General features: G+C 40.1%; 2 protein-coding genes across 2 annotated transcripts in view; both read right to left on the bottom strand.

Annotated features, from left to right (window-relative positions):
* The window catches only part of ccdc69 (coiled-coil domain containing 69), a 36,618-nt gene extending 30,388 nt beyond the window's left edge, over positions 1-6,230 (bottom strand). The window contains exon 1 of the mRNA XM_028459150.1: positions 5,877-6,230. Coding sequence (XP_028314951.1) covers positions 5,877-5,897 — 21 coding nt within the window. The 5' untranslated portion in view covers positions 5,898-6,230. The remainder of the gene's footprint in view (positions 1-5,876) is intronic.
* A 6,742-nt stretch (positions 6,231-12,972) lies between these two features.
* On the bottom strand, positions 12,973-18,191 carry LOC114471173 (leukotriene C4 synthase-like). The gene is made up of 6 exons (XM_028459793.1): positions 17,478-18,191; positions 17,289-17,388; positions 13,773-13,843; positions 13,615-13,696; positions 13,400-13,498; positions 12,973-13,021 (listed from the first exon to the last, which is right to left on the bottom strand). The coding sequence occupies exons 1-6, from the start codon at positions 17,674-17,676 to the stop codon at positions 13,012-13,014; spliced, it is 561 nt and encodes a 186-aa protein (XP_028315594.1). The 5' UTR covers positions 17,677-18,191; the 3' UTR covers positions 12,973-13,011.
* Between the last annotated feature and the right edge of the window lie 247 nt (positions 18,192-18,438).

Below are 18,438 nucleotides of genomic sequence, written 5' to 3' on the forward strand. Positions count from 1 at the left end.
ACATTAAGCCCCCGACAACATAGCTCCCCACGTTAAGGTGGCGGTTCATGGAGGAGCAATAGAAGCCTAGTATAAACCAATATAAACCTAGTATAAACCAATATAATCCTAGTATAAACCAATATAAACCTAGTATAAACCAATATAAACCTAGTATAAACCAATATAATCCTAGTATAAACCAATATAAACCAGTGTGAACCAGTTTTTAGATCCTAGCTGCACTGGTGTTCTGCTCAAACTGGTGTCTGTGTTATCTGATGACTGACTTCTGAGAACAACAGCTAACGCTCAGTCACCAGTTAACACAATCACTAGCTGGTTTCAAACATCACACAGTCAGAGTAAGCACTTTAAGGCCCAGGGGGTTCTGGGTAATGTAGTCTCTGTTCTGTGTAAGAAACAATGATGAGTGACAGCAGGCAGACACACACACACAAATTCCTTCTGCATTGCCTCACACACCATCACATTACTCAAATGATCTCACACACACACGCACGCACGCGCGCTGGGTCAGGAGGTTTGTGATGGTGACATTTCAGATACAATCAAACATATTTTATGTGAAACAAACTGTGTCTGTTACTTGTTAGTGTGTTTTACTTGTTAGTGTGTGTGTGGGTCAGTGTGGGTTCAAAGTGAGAGTTTAACATTAAACAGGTTTCATCATCACGACAGCTTTTCAAACATCTGTAAACCAGACGTCAGCTCCCCGAGCAGAAACAGCTGGAAGACACACACACATGCACACACGTGCACACACAGTCTGAGGACCGCAAAAATCAGCAGAAAAGAAATAGAAACAACCACCACACAGACCTTTTGAGTGGTTTTGTCGCCATTTTGTGTATTTTTGTTGTTTCTGTTATTATGTGTAGTGCTTTCTCGGGCTGGGTGATATATCGAGATGTTAATAAATATTGATATATTTATTGAAGAGTAAATAGCAATATAATTCATGTAACATTAAAAGTTTCTTCCGTAGAGCCGCCAGTATGCCTTTTTCTCCCGTCTATCTTAACCCCGCCCCTCTCTCTCCTGCTCTGAACCCCCCCACACTGCATGTTGAATTGTATGCATCAAAGCAAGGGCAAAATATCCAGATATTTATCGTATATCGTGACATAGCTTGAAAATATTGAGATATTTAAAAAAGGCCAAATTGCCCGGCCCTAGTGCATTCATCAATAAACAATGACATCATTCCTCCTGAAAAACATTTGTCTGATTGTGCGTGTTTGTTGTTGGTGTGGTTGTGTGTGTGTGTGTAGGTCAGAAAGGATCACTAACACCTTTAAGTCTCTCAGTGTGAGTCACTGCTGCTATTCTCAGACAATCACAGACTTAACGCTTACGTAACTCAGCAACTGTTGGATGCACAGGAGGAAGGATTTTATTTTGAAAGACTGGACGCTCTGTTCATACGCGCGCGACCGTGTGTCTTCCTACACTTTGCACACGTTTGTGTCTACTCATTATTTTTAGTTTCATCTCAATTTTTATTGTTTTTAATCTCATTTTCTTTTCAATTTCTGGGCTTTATTCAACGTGTTGTTGGAAAACAGTAAAATTATTGGAGTTTGTAATTATAATTGTATTACTATTTTGTGTGTCGCTTGTAGCGCTGAAACGATTCATCGAGTTACTCGATTACAAACATTTATTGAGGTAAAACTTGTGCCTCAAAGCATCGTTACGTTCCTGTAACGCACACTATACGCACAGGGACCGCCCACCACGAGCTCGTCATCAACAAACATTCTGCATTTAGTTAGCGCCATGGCGTAGAGTAAACAACATAGAATGTCTAAAGTCTGGGATCATTACATCCTCAAAAATGAAGAAAACAAGGTACAATCATGTGTTTACTGTAAACAATACCTGCCATACCACAGCAGTACGACTTCAATGATGCAGCATCTGAACAGAAAACATCCACGTGTTGTTTCAACAAGCGTCGCTGAAACAAGGTCATGTAGCGCTAATTTAGACCTGGGCTGATAATCAATAAATACATAAATTAACCAGACGAGAAATTAAAAAGGAACGCTGAAGTTTTCCAGCCTCGATATATTGACATATACGTGTGTATTTGGCTGCAGAGGTTAGCGTTAGCATCAGATATAAAACAGCAGAAAACTCAGTTCTAATACTTTCTCAGTGAACCTACAGCGTAATTACTCTGAAATAGTTTACCACCACCAGGTAATCTTAGATTTATGTAAATCAAACAGTTATAATCCAGTAGATGCAGTGACTCTAGCTTCAGATTGCTACAGCGGCTACACCCAGTGGCCCGTGTAGCAGCGGAGCCTCGTACCAGCGGTGTCCGCCAGCGGAGGAGACGTCAGTGGTGTGATCAGAAACACGCGTGTACACACAAACCAGGGTAGATGGTCTTTAAATCCTTAAAAAGGTCAAGTTTTACATGTGATGTAGCTAAATTTAAGGCCTTAAAAGCTTTACATTTGAGAAAACGGACATTAAATTAGAGAAATTGTAGCATTAAATATTGTTGTACGTCTCAGTGTCTGTGCTCTGAAGTGGATTTTAAAAACTGTCTCTGATCATCACTGTAACAATTCTAATAATGTCAGCAGCACAATATTTTATATAGAAATACTTTATTAAGCCTGAGATAAATTCATTTTCTCAGCTGCTAAAAACCTCATTCCAGTGTTTGTCAAACACATATGTTTCTAGGTTACCATAGCAACTAGGCTCACCCCAGAAATGATCAATTATTTATTAGTAGTTAGTTGACTTAACTGTATTGTTATTTAATTGTGGGCACTGGCACTTATTAACACTACATAGTTAAAATGCAATAAATAGGCTTAGTTTTGGAGCCAAATGTTGTTTTTTTGAGAAATAAAAGTTAAATGTTTGATCATTTTACAGCCACGTCATTTTTGTTGTTTTACTTTGCTTAAAAACGCAAAAAAAATTTTTTTTATCTGATTAATCGATCAATAAAGTGCTAGAATCATTGATTCCAAAAAGAATCGATAGCTGCAGCCCTAGTCGTTTGGAGGATTTTTTTTTTTACTGTTTTTAACTGTAAACAGAAAGTAACACCATTTAAACTGATCACCATCTGAAGTGGAACACCGTGAAGCAGACATGGGCAACATGTGGTCCTCGCTCTAATCCTGTGCAGCACCAAATGAAACACGAAACATTACTCTAAAAACACAAAATGATAGAAAAATGCCAAAAGGCATGATGGAAAAATACATAAAAGGACAAAAATATATACAAAAATGACTCCAGAAAATTGTAAAATGATGGAAAAATACATAGGATTGAAAACATACATTTTTAAGAACGCTTTTAATTGTGAATGTTTTTAAATGTGCATGTTTTCTTGTAGCACTCAGATTCCCTGAATGAAAAGTGCATTATAAAAAAAATGTAGGGATTCACCGAATATATTCGGCAGAATATTGCAAAAAAGCCACATTCGGCCTTGGGTTTAATGAGTTAAAATCAAGGCTAAATAGTAGCGTGTGATGCAATCAAACATCGTGCAGTGATTTAGAGAAAAGTGTGTGTGCGTTGCTGCAGCAGCAGTAGCTCCTCCTCCTTTTCACACACAAACACATCCAGACTCTCTCCTTAACGCTCTCCGTCACCACGTAAAAGTTGGAAACCGTCCATTTCCACAACAGAGTCCGTTGTTAGCACTGTTAGCGCTGTGAGCCATGAATACGTAAACATCACCATCGTTTCCTCCTTACACTACACCAGGTGTCGCTGCATAGGCTGGTGTAGCATTAGCACAGAGTGCTAATAGCTGATGTGTGTAAACAATGGATCCGTGGCTCCAAGCAGTGACTCCCAACACGACCAGCAGCAGAAAAAGTAGTGCAGTTTGTATTTACATATATGGTAATAAAGTATAATGTATATTCTATATTAAACAGCAGTGTTTGTTTTAGCTGTTAGATAGTTGGAGAGGGAGGAGCTAACATTCTAGGAGGCGTGTTAGGTGACGTCACCTGCCAACGTGGGTAAAATCCAACTGTCCTGTTTAAAGCTGACTTTTTATAAAATATGTAATAATAAGGGAGGAAACATAACTTTTTACACTTTGTTCCTCTGAATGAGGCTAAATGATGTTTATCACTGTAGATAAACCATTAGAAAGTCATTTATTATCATACCTCACCTTTAATACACTTTAGTTTTTTTAAATGCATGTTTTGTTTTATTTGAAGGACTAATATAAATAATAAACTTTGTTGTGCTTTTTATGAAAAGCAAAGGCAACTGGAATATTTAAAAAATGTCAAAATATTCAATAAAAATGTATTCTAGGCTATTTATGCCCTATTTAAAAAAAAAAAAAAAAAGGGAAAAACTTAACAACCGCATTTGATATTCGATATCATTGGTTTTCAGCCAAGCGTTTATGTTTTATTCGGCTTCTGCCACAAATTTTCATTTCAGTGCATCCCTAATAAAATGTATCATTATTATTTATAATAAAAAGACAACAACCATACTCAAATTACCTTTAAAATCACACAAAATGACAGGAAAATACGTAAAACAACTAACATGCATGAAGTGGCTGCATATTAAACATGTGTTAATGCTGTGATTGGTCTTTATTCTAATGCTGACATGAATGTTGATCATGTGACCCTCAGATCAGATATAATCACATGTTTGTGGCCCCGCCCCCTATGAAAAAATTTTCCATCTCTGCTGTAAAGCATTAATTTCACCTCCATGAACTATGACCTCATCGCAGAAGAAGGAAGAGTCTCTTTGCTCATGGCCTCAGGTGAAGAGGTGTGTGTGTGTGTGCGTGTGTGCGTGTTATCCTTTAGAGCAGCTTTGTTCTTGTGATTCAGCAGCGGTCAGCTGATTAAACTCTTCACATATTTTACATCGTTATCATCTTAATCATCAAAAACTTGGTCAAAACATAGCATTTACCTGATGGTGCTCCACTTCAACTGGTCACCATAACTCGTGACTCATGAATCAATCTGAACCACGTGTCCATCACAGGCCTTGACATGAATTAATAGTTTAATGTCACAAATAAAAACATCAACTATATTAAATAGTGACTCGTGTTTGTTAAGTGCCAGTAAATGTTTAACGTTAGTAAAATAAATGCATTACTGTTCTTTTATTATTTTAATTCCTGTTTAATTATGGGCTGATTTATTTTGAAGGAGTGTCAGCTAAACGTTTAAGTGACTAAGATATTTTTCTTTGTTTTTTTTTTTTTTTTTTTAATCTACCACAAAATAATTTGCACAAAAGGCATCTTTGTGAGAATCAACGAAATAAAGCTTTAAATGCAGATGCTGAAAAACTAGTCGGGGAACATTTCAGAGCTTTATTTTGAAAGACGGTATTTTAAGGGTAGTCGAGAAGTTGAACATGTTTTAGGCGGAGTCGTTCAAGTATTTTATGTGAATCTTAAAGTATTTTAACTGCAGTTTAAAGTATTTTATGTATAGTTTAAATCCTTTTTGAGTTGGAATTATTCTAAGTGCAGTTCAGAAGTGTTTTAATTGTAATTTAAAGGAGAATTCGTGCATTAAAAAGTAATTAAATCAATTAAGAAACATTTAACCCGCAGTGTGTCATGAACGCACAGTTTAAAGTATATTAAGTTCTGTTTAAAGTATTTATAGTGGAGTTAAAAGCAGTTGAGAGTATTTTAGATGAAGTTTGGAGTATTTTTAGTTGCACTCGGGGATTAAAAACAGATGTTTTAACGGTCGGCGCCAAACCTCCATCCGCCCCGGGGTTCAAGATCTCAGCAGCCGGGCTTTGAGTGCTCACAGGCCGGGCAGCACGGTTCACCGGGCCGGGTTCGAACCGCGGGTCTCGCTCGGGTTTCTCACCTTACTGTGGCCGCATCCCATCGCTCCTCCTCGGGGCTCCGCGGTCCGTGTGATCCGCTCCTTCCTCCCGGTTCTCCGGCGGCTCGTCCTCCGTCTGTTGACAACTTTCAAACTGCAGAATTAAGGCCCATGAACGCAGCACCGCGGAGGAGGGGCTTAAGTCTGCTGCATTCAGGGACACTCGGTACGAATTCAAAATAATCTATTAAAACGTTTTTTTTTTTCCAAAAACAGTGTAAGATTTTTTTTCTAAATGTTCTTTTAAACATTATATATTAAAAATTAAACAATAAAGGTGTTTAATATAATTCTTAAAAAATGACAGGTTTCATATGAAAAGTATTTAATTGAAGGTTCATCATTTTCATTGTATTGCTCAAGATCATTTTAACAGCCTTCTAATAGAGGGTTTTCGCGGAAGTCGCCATTTTGGAGATAAAGCAGTAGGTCTACAAACAGCACGCAGACAAGAAAATCCCAAACTTTGATACGAAATGGTGAACTACTGCCGTGTTTTTGGCTGTATCAATCGGTCAAACAGTGAGACACATTTGGAGTTTTATAGATTTCCAAAAATCATAAATCAGGGAGAACAATCTCAAGTTATCAGAGCACATGCATTAAAAGGAAGATTCTTTCAACGCATGCTCTTAGACGACGTCACTTCCTTCACTGCAATCTTCCTGACAGAGCTGCTGGGACGTGATATTTGAATGTAAACCCATACGATGTTCGTTAAATATTTTCATAGTACACATGTTCATATGTGACTGCTTTGTGGTGTTTTTGATTGTATTTTTTTTCACAGATAAAAACACAATACACAACATTGACAATCAAAAACCAAACAGAAAATAAGATAAAAACCAAAATAAATCGGAATTCACTCAAAACATACATTTCTAATTCTTTTTAAATAGCAGGGTTTTAACCTTTTAAGAGTACACGACCTGCCATAAAATAGGTCGACCAGATGTAGACGAGTTTCACACATGCGTTGAAAGGATCAGAAACTATCAAGCCCGTGAAAACATTGGGCACTGACAGCTAATGCTAAGCTAATGCACTGGGATGCAGGCCTGCACCTCCATCATCACATGCATTTTCTTCAGGAAATGCAAATATTGTAGTTGTGATTGCACTGAAAACAAAACAACGAAATCTTGTTGGCAGCAGTCAATCATCATACAGCAGAAATATTAAAATACTGTAAAAAATTATGTTATAAATAGAGATAAATAGTAATAAATAAAAACAATGTTAAAAGTAGCGGCTAAAAGGCACAAACATGTTAAAACCTTTGGTTATGTATAAAACCCTGGTTCTATGAGTAATATGAGTGAGATGTCTCACTATGGTATGTGACCTCTGTCTACATTCCTCAGAAGCATTTATTTCAATCTGCCAAATCTGATTGGCCGGTGAAGTGCGTCCGTCCGCTAGGGGGAGACCCACCTTCTATAAAAGGAGGACACAGACAGACATGCACCGTTCAAAATAAGCACCTCTTCTCCTCGTTCGAGCAAGAAGGGTTGTCTGGTGAGACATCTCACTCATATTACTCATAGAACCAGGGTTTTATACAGAACCTAAAGTTCTATTTTATAATATTTTGTGAGATGTCTCACTATGGGAGATGGAAACTCCCGTAGTGCAGACATGCTAATCCAGCGGTACCAGCCTCCAGGGCAGAAGTCTGATCACATCAGGACGGTGAAACTGCTCATGCCACGAACAGGGCGGAAACGTCCAGCATGTAAAAGCTGACAAACGTGAGGGGCGAGGACCAACTCGCCACTGCACAGATGTCCTGAACTGACACTCCCCTGAATAAAGCCCAGGATGTGGCAAGACCCCGAGTCGAGTGTGCACACAGACCTGTAGGCGGCTGCAGACCCTGACACGAGTAAGCCAAAGCAATACCCTCCACTGCTTAGTAACAGGCTTCCCCATGCGGGGATTGGCCCAGGAGACGAACAGCTGATCGCTCCTCCTGAGGCTCCTCATCATATCCATATAAGTGTGGATCGCACGAACTGGAAACTGGAAAATCTGAGCGCACAACGGATGAACCGAGAGCACATGATGTCACCGACCCTCTTGGCCGAAGCCAGAGCCAGTAACAAGACAGCCTTAAGAGAGGCGAACTTCAGGCCCGCCTCCTCCATTGGTTCGAAAGGAGAACATTTAAGTCCCTCCAAAACCACCGCCAGATCCCACGGTGGCACCAGTAGTCTGGACACGGGGAGGAGCTTACGTGCTCCTTCATAAACCGGCCGCTCAGCGGGTGCTGACTGGCCGACTTACAGTATCTTCAAAGCCAACATGACAGGCGGCGATCGCCACCAAATACACTTTCACAGTAGAAAAGGCTTTGTTTTTTGTCAATCAGGTCCTGCAGAAATGACAAAATCACTCCCACCGGGCACTGAAAAGGGATGTGGTCCCTCTGGAATTACCAGCCCTAAAACAGCCTCCACCTAGAATCATAAAAAGACCTAGTGGACGGGGCTCGAGCACTCTGTATGGTGGAAATCACGCTGTGTGATAATCCCACGGTTGACAGATTGAGCCACTCAGGGGCCAAGCCCACAGCGCCAGACGGTCTGGACGCGGGTGGAAAAATGTGCCCCTCCCCTGACAGCAGGTCCCTGCCCAGCTCCCGTTGTGCATCCATTCCCCGTAAAGCGGCGCGCCCCTGGATAACAGGTCGACACCCACGTTCATGATTCCCTGGACGTGCCCCCCTCAGCGAGAGGAGATGCCCAACACTCCACAGGATCAGTCTGCGTGCCAGTGACAGCAACCGACGAGAGCGCAACCCACTCTGACGGTTCATTTACGCCACCGCCGTGGTATTGTCCATCCTCACCAGGACACAATGTCCCCTGTGGATCAGCGAGAGGAACACTGACAGTTCCAAGTAATTTATGTGAGCGCGACCCCTTACAGCCCCGCCCTTGTGGGTCCCACCCCAGCCTGTTAAACTCGCGCCCATGGAGACCACCTTCCTGGACGTAACGATGCCCATAGGCACCTCGTCCATCAGGAACCCCAGGGCACGCCAGTGGCACAGAGCTGCGCTGCACTCCGGCATAACCAAAACCTTCCGTGCTCCATGATGCACAGGATCGAGCTCATGTGAGACCAAACAGTTGAAAATTCCTCATGTGAAGGCGACCAAGGCGGATCATGAGGATGGCCGAAGCCATCAACCCGAGTAAACGAAGACAGTCTGAACTGAACAGACATGCCCGCCCAAAAACAACCCTAGACAGGCCCCGAACATCTTCACCCGCTCCTGTGAAAGACGCGCGGCGAACGGCACTGTTGACAGGTGATCCAACAGAATGCGCGGGCAGCCAATCGTTCAGGTTCGTAGCCAGGTGAATGCCCCGCCTCCTCAGCGGACCTGTCCGCAGTACAGTGGAGCCCTCTGCCGGTGGCCGCCCGAACAACAACAGAGGAATCTCCCGCACAGCGGAGGAGCCTCCTGTCGGTGAAACAGGGCAAGACCCCCCGCGGCGACCACAAACTGCTCGCTCCAGGGGACAGAGTGAAACCGCTATTCCTGACCAGGAGGGGGCCGGAGCCTCCCTGCAAGTGGGAATAACAGGACCCGTCATCACCTTGCTTATAGTGGCAGACATTGCTTTCACATGATGAACACATCACTCTGTTTTTAACATGTGTGTGAGTGCGTGCTGAACATTCTGCGGAACCAGTCTGTCTCTCCCGAACAGCAGGGGGCCGAGCCTTGGCAGAGGGAAGGACGGGGCATGAACAGCCCGAGAATGCACATGTGAAAGCAAAGGGGACGAAGCTGGAAAACGAGGGAACGTCAGTTTCCTCATCAGAGGAGAAGAAAGCTGTCAGGCAGTCTTTTTTCTTCCTCCTCGTCTGCATGCGCTGAGCAGGCTGTGCTGGAGCAGCAGCAGCCGCCGGAGCTGCAGGGATACCGGGCCAGGTAGGTGGGCCCTGTTGAGGCTGTGGCGGGGCCGGCTGGGGAAAGGAAGGTCTCGCCGCCTTAAACTGCGGACCCTGGAGAAGAGTCTGGGGGAAAACCCTTGATCACGCCGGTGAAGATGTGAGCGGGGGGTTTCCTGTGGAGACAGAGGCGGAGAGCCTCATCGTCTCTCTTTTCCTCCTCGCAGCGCCGCTGCATGGAAGACAAAGCTGGGCCGAAAATCCCCTGGGGGATTCTTTTCTGCACCAGACAGTTTAGCGAGGTCGAGCGAAACGGGCTCGCTCCTGAACAACCATGTTGCTCATCACCTTTCCCATAGCCTGCACGGAGCAGCGTTGGGTGCGGAGACACACGTCAGCAACCGTGGACATTTCCTCCATCGTCGCAGGCTCCTGAGACAGTGCAAAATCCTCACATTCAGCATGATAGGCAGTGAGGAGAGAGAGGAAATTCAGCGCCCTGACTGAAAGAGCAGCGGCCACATATGTCTTAGCGGACAGGCCCAACTGGAAACGGTCCGCTCTGGACGGTAACACGGGTCTCCGAGGGGACAAAACGGGCTATCGCTGGAGCAGGTGAGCTGCAACGAGAGGCTCTACCGGCGGCATACGATGCAGTCCGAGGCTCTCCATCGTCTCACAGTCGAGGGATGAGGCACCTGACACGAGGGTTTTCCCGGTGAACAGACAGTCTTTCCAGGGATAAGTTTCTTCCACGAGCAGCTCAGGAAAGACGGGAAAGGTTTGTCTTGCAGCGCCCTTCGAAAGGGGAAGCTTCTTCCCTTCATAGCAGGACCTGGTGGTTTCAGTCACCCCGGTGGGCCTCGGAATAGCCAGTCGAGCCGTAGCGCGTTTACACACTTAGGAGATGGGCATGGAGCGCTCCAATTCCTCCTGTGAAGCTACAAAGGCGACATGAAGCCCGCCCCGAGCCAGGGTGATGAAAGGTCCATCCTCCTCGACTACACCCGAGCCGAGAGGGTCAGAGGAGTCTACATCAAACTCTCCACAGTCAGTCACAAGGACATCCTTGTGAAGCGGCAGCTTTCGCTTTCGTCCCGAAGCTCGTACGGCGACTGGAATAAAGAGAATCCACCTGTGGACAATTAAGCTGGCAAAAAAAAAAAAAAAAACTTGAAATAGCTGAGAGGAGAAGAGGTGTTTGAATGGTGTGCATCTGTCCGCGTGCTTTTATAGGAGGTGTTTCACCCCCTAACGGACTGACGAGCTTCACCGGCCATTTAGGATTGACAGAATCTTCTGATGTAAATAAATCCTTCTGAGGAATGCAGACAGAGGTTGCATCCCATAGTGAGACATCTCACCAAATATTATGAAATAGAATCTGAGTCACAATATGTTTATCCTTTTTCTCAGTGTCAGTGCTTTAGCAAATGATCTACAGGTGGGTGTGTGTTGTGTATACTGTAAATGCTTACTGGAAGTTATATTAGGTAAGTATGTGTGTGTTTCCAGTCCTCACCTCAAAAGTTTTACTATGTTATAAAACCCAGTACATGTTAAAAAAAACCCTCCATGTGTGAGTTTTTCAGACACATCGTTAAAGTTTACGTGAACACGTGAAGGAAACTTTAATTTATGCTGCTACATTTTTCCAGCTGCTACACAAACATGTGTTACATGTGTTAGCTTGACACGGGTGTTTTTCAACCTTAGGGTTGTGGCCCCATGTGGGGTTGCCTGGAATTTAAATGGGGTCACCTGAAATGTCTAATAATTGATCAAAAACAACTATTGTTCATTTTTTTTTAACTGAAACATATACTTACATTTTCTCCAATATAAATCTAGTTTAAATAAAATGCAGTATAAAAATATCTGAACTCGAGGAAGAAAAAAGTTTTTTGGGTCGCCAGAAATTAGTGAAATTAAAATGGGGGTCACCATCTAAAAAAGGTTGGAAACCACAACAGCATAAGTAGTACACTGGACACGCCCCCTGTCTTAGGACATGCCTCCTCTATATGGACACTTAGGCTGTGTCCTAATATTGCCTCCTATCTCCTTTCCTATGCACTTCTCCTTATCCCTGGAACTGTTTAAATAGTGGCCATGATAAGGAGCGTTCCAATTCTCTTTGAGGCTCAATGCTTCCTTTCCTTAGTAATTAACATACTCTGTGTCCCTTTTCAGTCAAGGTGAGTTTCCGTGAACACTCTGATGAGCAGGTCCCTTTAAATGTTGTCGCTGCAATGAATTGTGGGACATCATTATGTGGTCTTCTTTGGTAAAGGATACATCAGTGTTCCCTAGGCTAAAGGAGGTTATAAAGGAAGCATTGAGCCTCCTTTCCTTAGCTTAAAGAGAATTGGAACGTTACTTATCATGGCCACTACTTAAACACTTCCTGGGTTAAGGAACAGTGTAAAGTAAAGGAGATAAGAGGGAATATTAGGACACAGGCCAGAGCTGTGTGAGGACACGCCCCCCATTCAAAAACAAGCCTCCTGTCTAAGGACAGGTCTCCTGTCTGAGGACACGCCTCCTGTCTGAGGACACGCCTCTTGTCTGAGGACACACCGTCATCAGGGTATTTTATAATAAACAATATTTATGGACTAAGTTTCAGCGCGCACGCACACACACACACACACACACACACACACACACACACACACACACACACACACACACACACACACACACACACACACACACACACACACACACACACACACACACACACACACACACACACACACACACACACACACACACACACACACACACACACACACACACACACACACACACGTGTGTATTCTTAGTGTGTCTCTGTGTAGCAGGTGTTGTGTTTTTTGTTTCTGGAAACATTTGCAGCTGCTTCCCCTAACCAATCAAGTCACACCCCCTGGGCTCTGGCCCCGCCTGCTCTCCTAAGTCTTAATATAAACAGAAAATGTAGCAACATTCAGAAGAACCTCAGTACTAGCTTGTGATTGGCTCGTTTGGATTCATGTCCTGCCTCTGATTGGACGAACTATTCTAATCAAGAAATGCCTTTTAAAGATTTTCTGACAAATAAAACAACACGTTTTATTCCCAGAGTGAAACTCATCAGATGTTTTACAGACACAAACATGTTTAGAGTCTAAATATAAACCCAATGATCAGCTTCAACATCTGGAGCAGGAACATCCAACAGCTGTCAATCATCTCTGTGGAAAACAAAGACATTGATTGTTTATTTATTGTGTTGTTTTTAAACATTTAAATAAATAAACATTGTGTGACACAAACCAACACAAGAACCAACAATCACTGTCACACAATAAACAAACAAACAACAGAGCAAGGATGTCAGCATATACACAGTATAACCAATCAGATCAATACTTAATGCACTAATAAATAAATTAATAAACAAACAAATTAATAGATGAACAGATAATAAATAAACAAATCAACGAGAAGATAAATAAATGAATAAAAAGATAAATAAATGAATAAATGAGATGATAAATAAATTACTAAATAAATGAAAAGATTAACTATTAATAACTGAATAGATAAATAGATGAATAAATAAAACCCACCTAGTCCTCACATCCTTGGTCAGCGTAAGGAGAACACCCAGGGTGGAGAACCCGAGGAGAACCCAGAGGAGAACAGAGCTGAAGTAGAGAGGAGCCAAACTGGGAGGAGGAGATGAAGATAAACAACAATAATATTGTAATAACAAGGACAACATGTTTACCTCAAAACAAAACAACAATCAACAACAAACAAACAAACGTGAGCAGTTTCTTACCGTCTGTCAGCAGAACGTGAATATCCCCAAAAATACATGAGCCGAGAAAAAAGGTAGAGGAGACCACACACTGAGGACACAACTACACGCGCACACACACACACGCACACACAGTGATGATGATGATGATGATGATGATGATGATGTCACAGACTCACCAGGGCTGAGGAAGACTCCAGAGATCCACATCAGTGTGATGAAGAGCGGAAAATACTCTGAACAGTTTACTCTGAACCAACAGGATGAGAATATTAATAACAACAATAATACAAATAAAAATAGTAATATATATATAATATAATGCAAACAATAATAATAATACAACTATAAATAGTTAAAATAATAGTAATAAGTCTATAATTATAGTGATAACATTAATGATAATATTAATATTAAAAAGTCATAATTATTGTGAATGTATTTTTGATTCCCACTCATGCTGTGTATGATGTAGTTACACTGATAATCATCCAGGGGGCGACATCAGCTTCTATAACTAGTTACTTTATAGTTACTGTATAATCTGAAGAGTTAACGGTTAGAAACAAAATGTTTGGTTTCACTTTAATTAGAAACTAAGATAATAAAGAAGAATAGCAGTAATTTAAAAATGTAGGAAATGTTGACGTTTCAACATGAAACACTTATTTCTTCAGTTGTTTCATTTTCATTCAATTTATAAAAAATCCTTGGGATTCACAGAAATGAAAATTTGTGGCCGAAGTCGAATAAAATATAAACGCTTGGCAGAATACCGGATAAAACCAAATATAGAATGCAGTTAAGGTTTTCACTATTTTTTTTAATAGTGCATAAATAGCGTAGATACATTTTTAGACATGTTTTTTAAAGAAAGTAAATGTTTATTTAATATTCTGACAGTTTTTCAATATTCCAGTAGCCTTTTCATAAAAAGCACAACAAAGTTTATTATTTATATTAGTCCTTCAAATAAAACAAAACATGCATTTAAAAAATCTAAAGTACATTAAAGGTGAGGTATGATAATAAATGACTTTCTAATGGTTTATCTACAGTGATAAACATCATTTAGCCTCATTCAGAGGAACAAAGTGTAAAAAGTTATGTTTCCTCCCTTATTATTACATATTTTATAAAAAGTCAGCTTTAAACAGGACAGTTGGATTTTACCCACGTTGGCAGGTGACGTCACCTAACACGCCTCCTAGAATGTTAGCTCCTCCCTCTCCAATTATCTAACAGCTAAAACAAACACTGCTGTTTAATATAGAATATATATTATACTTTATTACCATATATGTAAATACAAACTGCACTACTTTTTCTGCTGCTGGTCGTGTTGGGAGTCACTGCTTGGAGCCACGCCCATTGTTTACACCCATCAGCTATTAGCACTCTGTGCTAATGCTACACCAGCCTATGCAGCGACACCTGGTGTAGTGTTAGGAGGAAACGATGGTGATGTTTACGTATTGTAAGGGCAAAATTGGTTAATTATGTTTACAAATTCATTTACTCATATTTACTCATAGACCTTATTCTTTTTAAGGCTTTAAGTTGTGACTTTTCATTTCTGCTGTCTCATGTCTTCTGCTTTCTTGTCGAGGTCAGCCACATGCTTCCCAAGACACATCTTATCCCTCAAGGCTAGACACAAAGGCACCCTTTTGGTGAGAGACACACACACACACACACACACTCACATAGTCACACATACACATCCAATACACACATTCACATCATACACACCTATGCACATCTGACTATCACCCCGGATACCGAGAACGCCATCTCCGAACGAAAAGAACAAACTGACTTGACCTCCTCCCTGTTGCTTCTTTTCTTATCAGTCGGGGGGGTAGGACGGTTAAATGGTGTAGAAATGTGTGTGTGAAGAACTTGCTTTTTCCTCTGCCCGGAGCCTTTTGACCATCCTTGTTGTGGGCTGTCTTTCATTCTTAAAGGATGGAAGCTTCTTTGTACTCTTTTCATTTAGTTTATAATAAATCCTTTTTTTATAAAATCATCACGCTTCGACTGGACCCCATCATTCAACAAGAGCAATAAATCATGTCTCCATATGAGGTCAACAGCAAATTTGCTGTGACAGTATTCATGGCTCACAGCGCTAACAACGCTAACAGTGCTAACAACGGACTCTGTTGTGGAAATGGACGGTTTCTAACTTTTACGTGGCGACAGAGAGCGTTAAGGAGAGAGTCTGGATGTGTTTGTGTGTGAAAAGGAGGAGGAGCTGCTGGTGCTGCTGGTTCTGCAGCAACGCACACACACTTTTCTGACTCTAAATCACTGCACGATGTTTGATTGCCTCACACGCTACTATTTAGCCTTGATTTTAACTCACTAAACCCAAGGCCGAATGTGGCTTTTTTTGGCAATATTTGGTGACCAAATATATTCGATGCATCCCTAGAAAATCCACCTTGCTTTTAAAAAAATGTATTTTATATAACATACCACTGATCTGCAACACTTAAAAACATTTGACAATGTTTCAGAAAAAATAAGCATTTAAAGATGGTTTAATTTATCACTAAAACTTTAGCAGCAGTATTTAATAATAAATCCATGATATAATCATCTAGCTTTAGTATAACCCCTTCATGATCAGAGCGCTTTTGAATTTGAATTTTATTTCAGCAGCCTAAACAAACAAGTACAGAACAAACACTCAATTGTGTAATTGTTCAGCTGAAAGTGTGTAGTTTGAAGCAGAGCTTATACACAACAAAACTAAACAATACAAACATATATAAATACGTACATACACATGAATTTATATGACATGTACATAATATATTATTTCATATTTATGACACAAATTTCATCAATTATAATATAAATAAATAAAACCTTTTTATTAAGTATTCATATATTTTATACCATTATATATATATTATATATTATTGCTGTCCTAGGTAAAATTGTTGCTCTTCTTTCTTATTCTTACTAATGATATATGATTTAAAAAGCTTTTTAAACTGGTTTATGTTGGTGTTTTGTTTTATTTCATCCTTTAGACAGTTCCATAATTTAATCTCTGATATTGTTATATTCATATTTTTCACTGTTGCTCCAGCATTTTTCATCTTGAAATGTAGTTTTAAATTATTTCCCCTTCTCTCTCTAAAAATCGTTTCTACAACCTTTTATAATTGAACCTTTACTTGTTTTATAAATCATTTAAACAGTTTTAAATCTGCTGTTTTTAACAATAATCCATGTCTGTGTCCTGTTATGAATCAGTCTGATGGATATTTTTTACTTTATGAATAACAGCTGGATGTTCGTCATGTTTGTATTTCCCCAAACTTCTAGACAATAACTCAAATATGCTAAAACAAGTGTATAATAAAGAGTGTAAAATGCTTTTTAAAGAGTCTTGTTTTGTCCAGGACAGCATTAGAAATATTCTCTTTAATGTATTTAATGTGTAATGTATCCGTGGTCCAAGACCACACCCATAGATATAACTTTGTTCACTCTTTATGTTAACATTGTCTATATTTACTTTTACATCTATATTTTTTTTTCCTGATTTCCAAATAAAAATTAGTTTTATTGATAATTTATTGAGCTCAAAGCAGTTTATTTTATTTAATTTGAAGCAACAACTACGAAGTAAACTATGATAAACAGTTTGTAAACAATGATGTTTGTTAGTGACTCACTGAGCTCTGTAGATTCTGTCAAACTGAGGAGGTCCGACTGTAACAGGAGGAGAAACTCTGAACCTCCTCCGAGCATAGATCACCTGTAGAGAGAAATAAACTACACAACAACAATAACACATTTTATTATTCATAGGAACATTTTAACTAGAATGAAAAGGAACAAACATTAATAAACAAAGATCAGACCTTGTTGGAGGACAGCGAGCACCGTGACAGCAGCGACACTCACACACTCCATCATCTTCATCTGTGTGTGTGTGTCTGTAACACAACTACTGACACACACAGGTGTAAAGGGGCGTGGCCAGCCAGCACCAGCAATGAGCCCAACCCACTGACAGGCTTTTCTTTTTTTAAACCAAAAGCGTTGTTGATGAGCGCTCATTCACATCAGAGGGCGATGTCATTAATCATTAATATCTCTAACGACAGTTTAGTAAATATGTAATGACGTTTATCTGCCGCTTTGATCTGTGGAAATCTCTATAGAAGTGGTTCTCAACCTTCAGCTCACAACCCCCAAACTGAAGGTTCTAGAGCAGGGACCCCCACTGTAGCTGAAGGTGGGTGAACACAAACATCTATTCCATTTCTTTTTTTAAGCCAATTGTTGAAAACATTAGTGTTTCTACTGATCAACTCAGCACCTGTTTTATTGATTATAGAATTGTGTCAGTGATGCTGACTGAAAAATTCCTGTACATTGATTAACACATCTATTCTTTATGTCTATGACAGCAACACAGATTTGTAACTACTGGGGAATATATTTGTAAAAAAAAAAGTAAACATTTGGATTTAAAAACTCCAATTATGATTTACCAGTAATTCATGAAAAATATTTCAAATAAAACACTCTACATTTAAAAACTCAAAACATCATTAACAAAAAAAAATCATAAATTTCAAATCATAATTAAAAAACATTATATCAACATTCTCATTTAAAAACTAAATTATTAAACAGTAATTTATTTAAAAAAAATCTAAAATCATGTTTTTTTTGAAAATAAAATTTCATTCAAAAATTATCAATTATTAAAGAATTATTAAAAACATATCTAACATCATACATATATTTTTAATGTAAACATTTGAATTCCAAAACTGAATTATTAAACAGTAACTGATAACAAATTTTTTAGCC

The sequence above is a fragment of the Gouania willdenowi genome, chromosome 10, assembly GCF_900634775.1.
Source record: "Gouania willdenowi chromosome 10, fGouWil2.1, whole genome shotgun sequence".
Classification (NCBI taxonomy): domain Eukaryota; kingdom Metazoa; phylum Chordata; class Actinopteri; order Blenniiformes; family Gobiesocidae; genus Gouania; species Gouania willdenowi.

What these genes read in the sequence shown, in the direction of transcription:
- LOC114471173 (XM_028459793.1), bottom strand. Translation starts at nt 17,676, where the DNA reads ATGAGCGCTCATCAACAACGCTTTTGGTTTAAAAAAAGAAAAGCCTGT. An exon ending in GCTCGCTGTCCTCCAACAAG is followed by an intron (nt 17,389 to 17,477) that starts GTCTGATCTTTG and finishes GTTGTTGTGTAG; the next exon opens with TTTATTTCTCTCTACAGGTG. An exon ending in TGGAGTCTTCCTCAGCCCTG is followed by an intron (nt 13,697 to 13,772) that starts GTGAGTCTGTGA and finishes GTGCGCGTGTAG; the next exon opens with TTGTGTCCTCAGTGTGTGGT.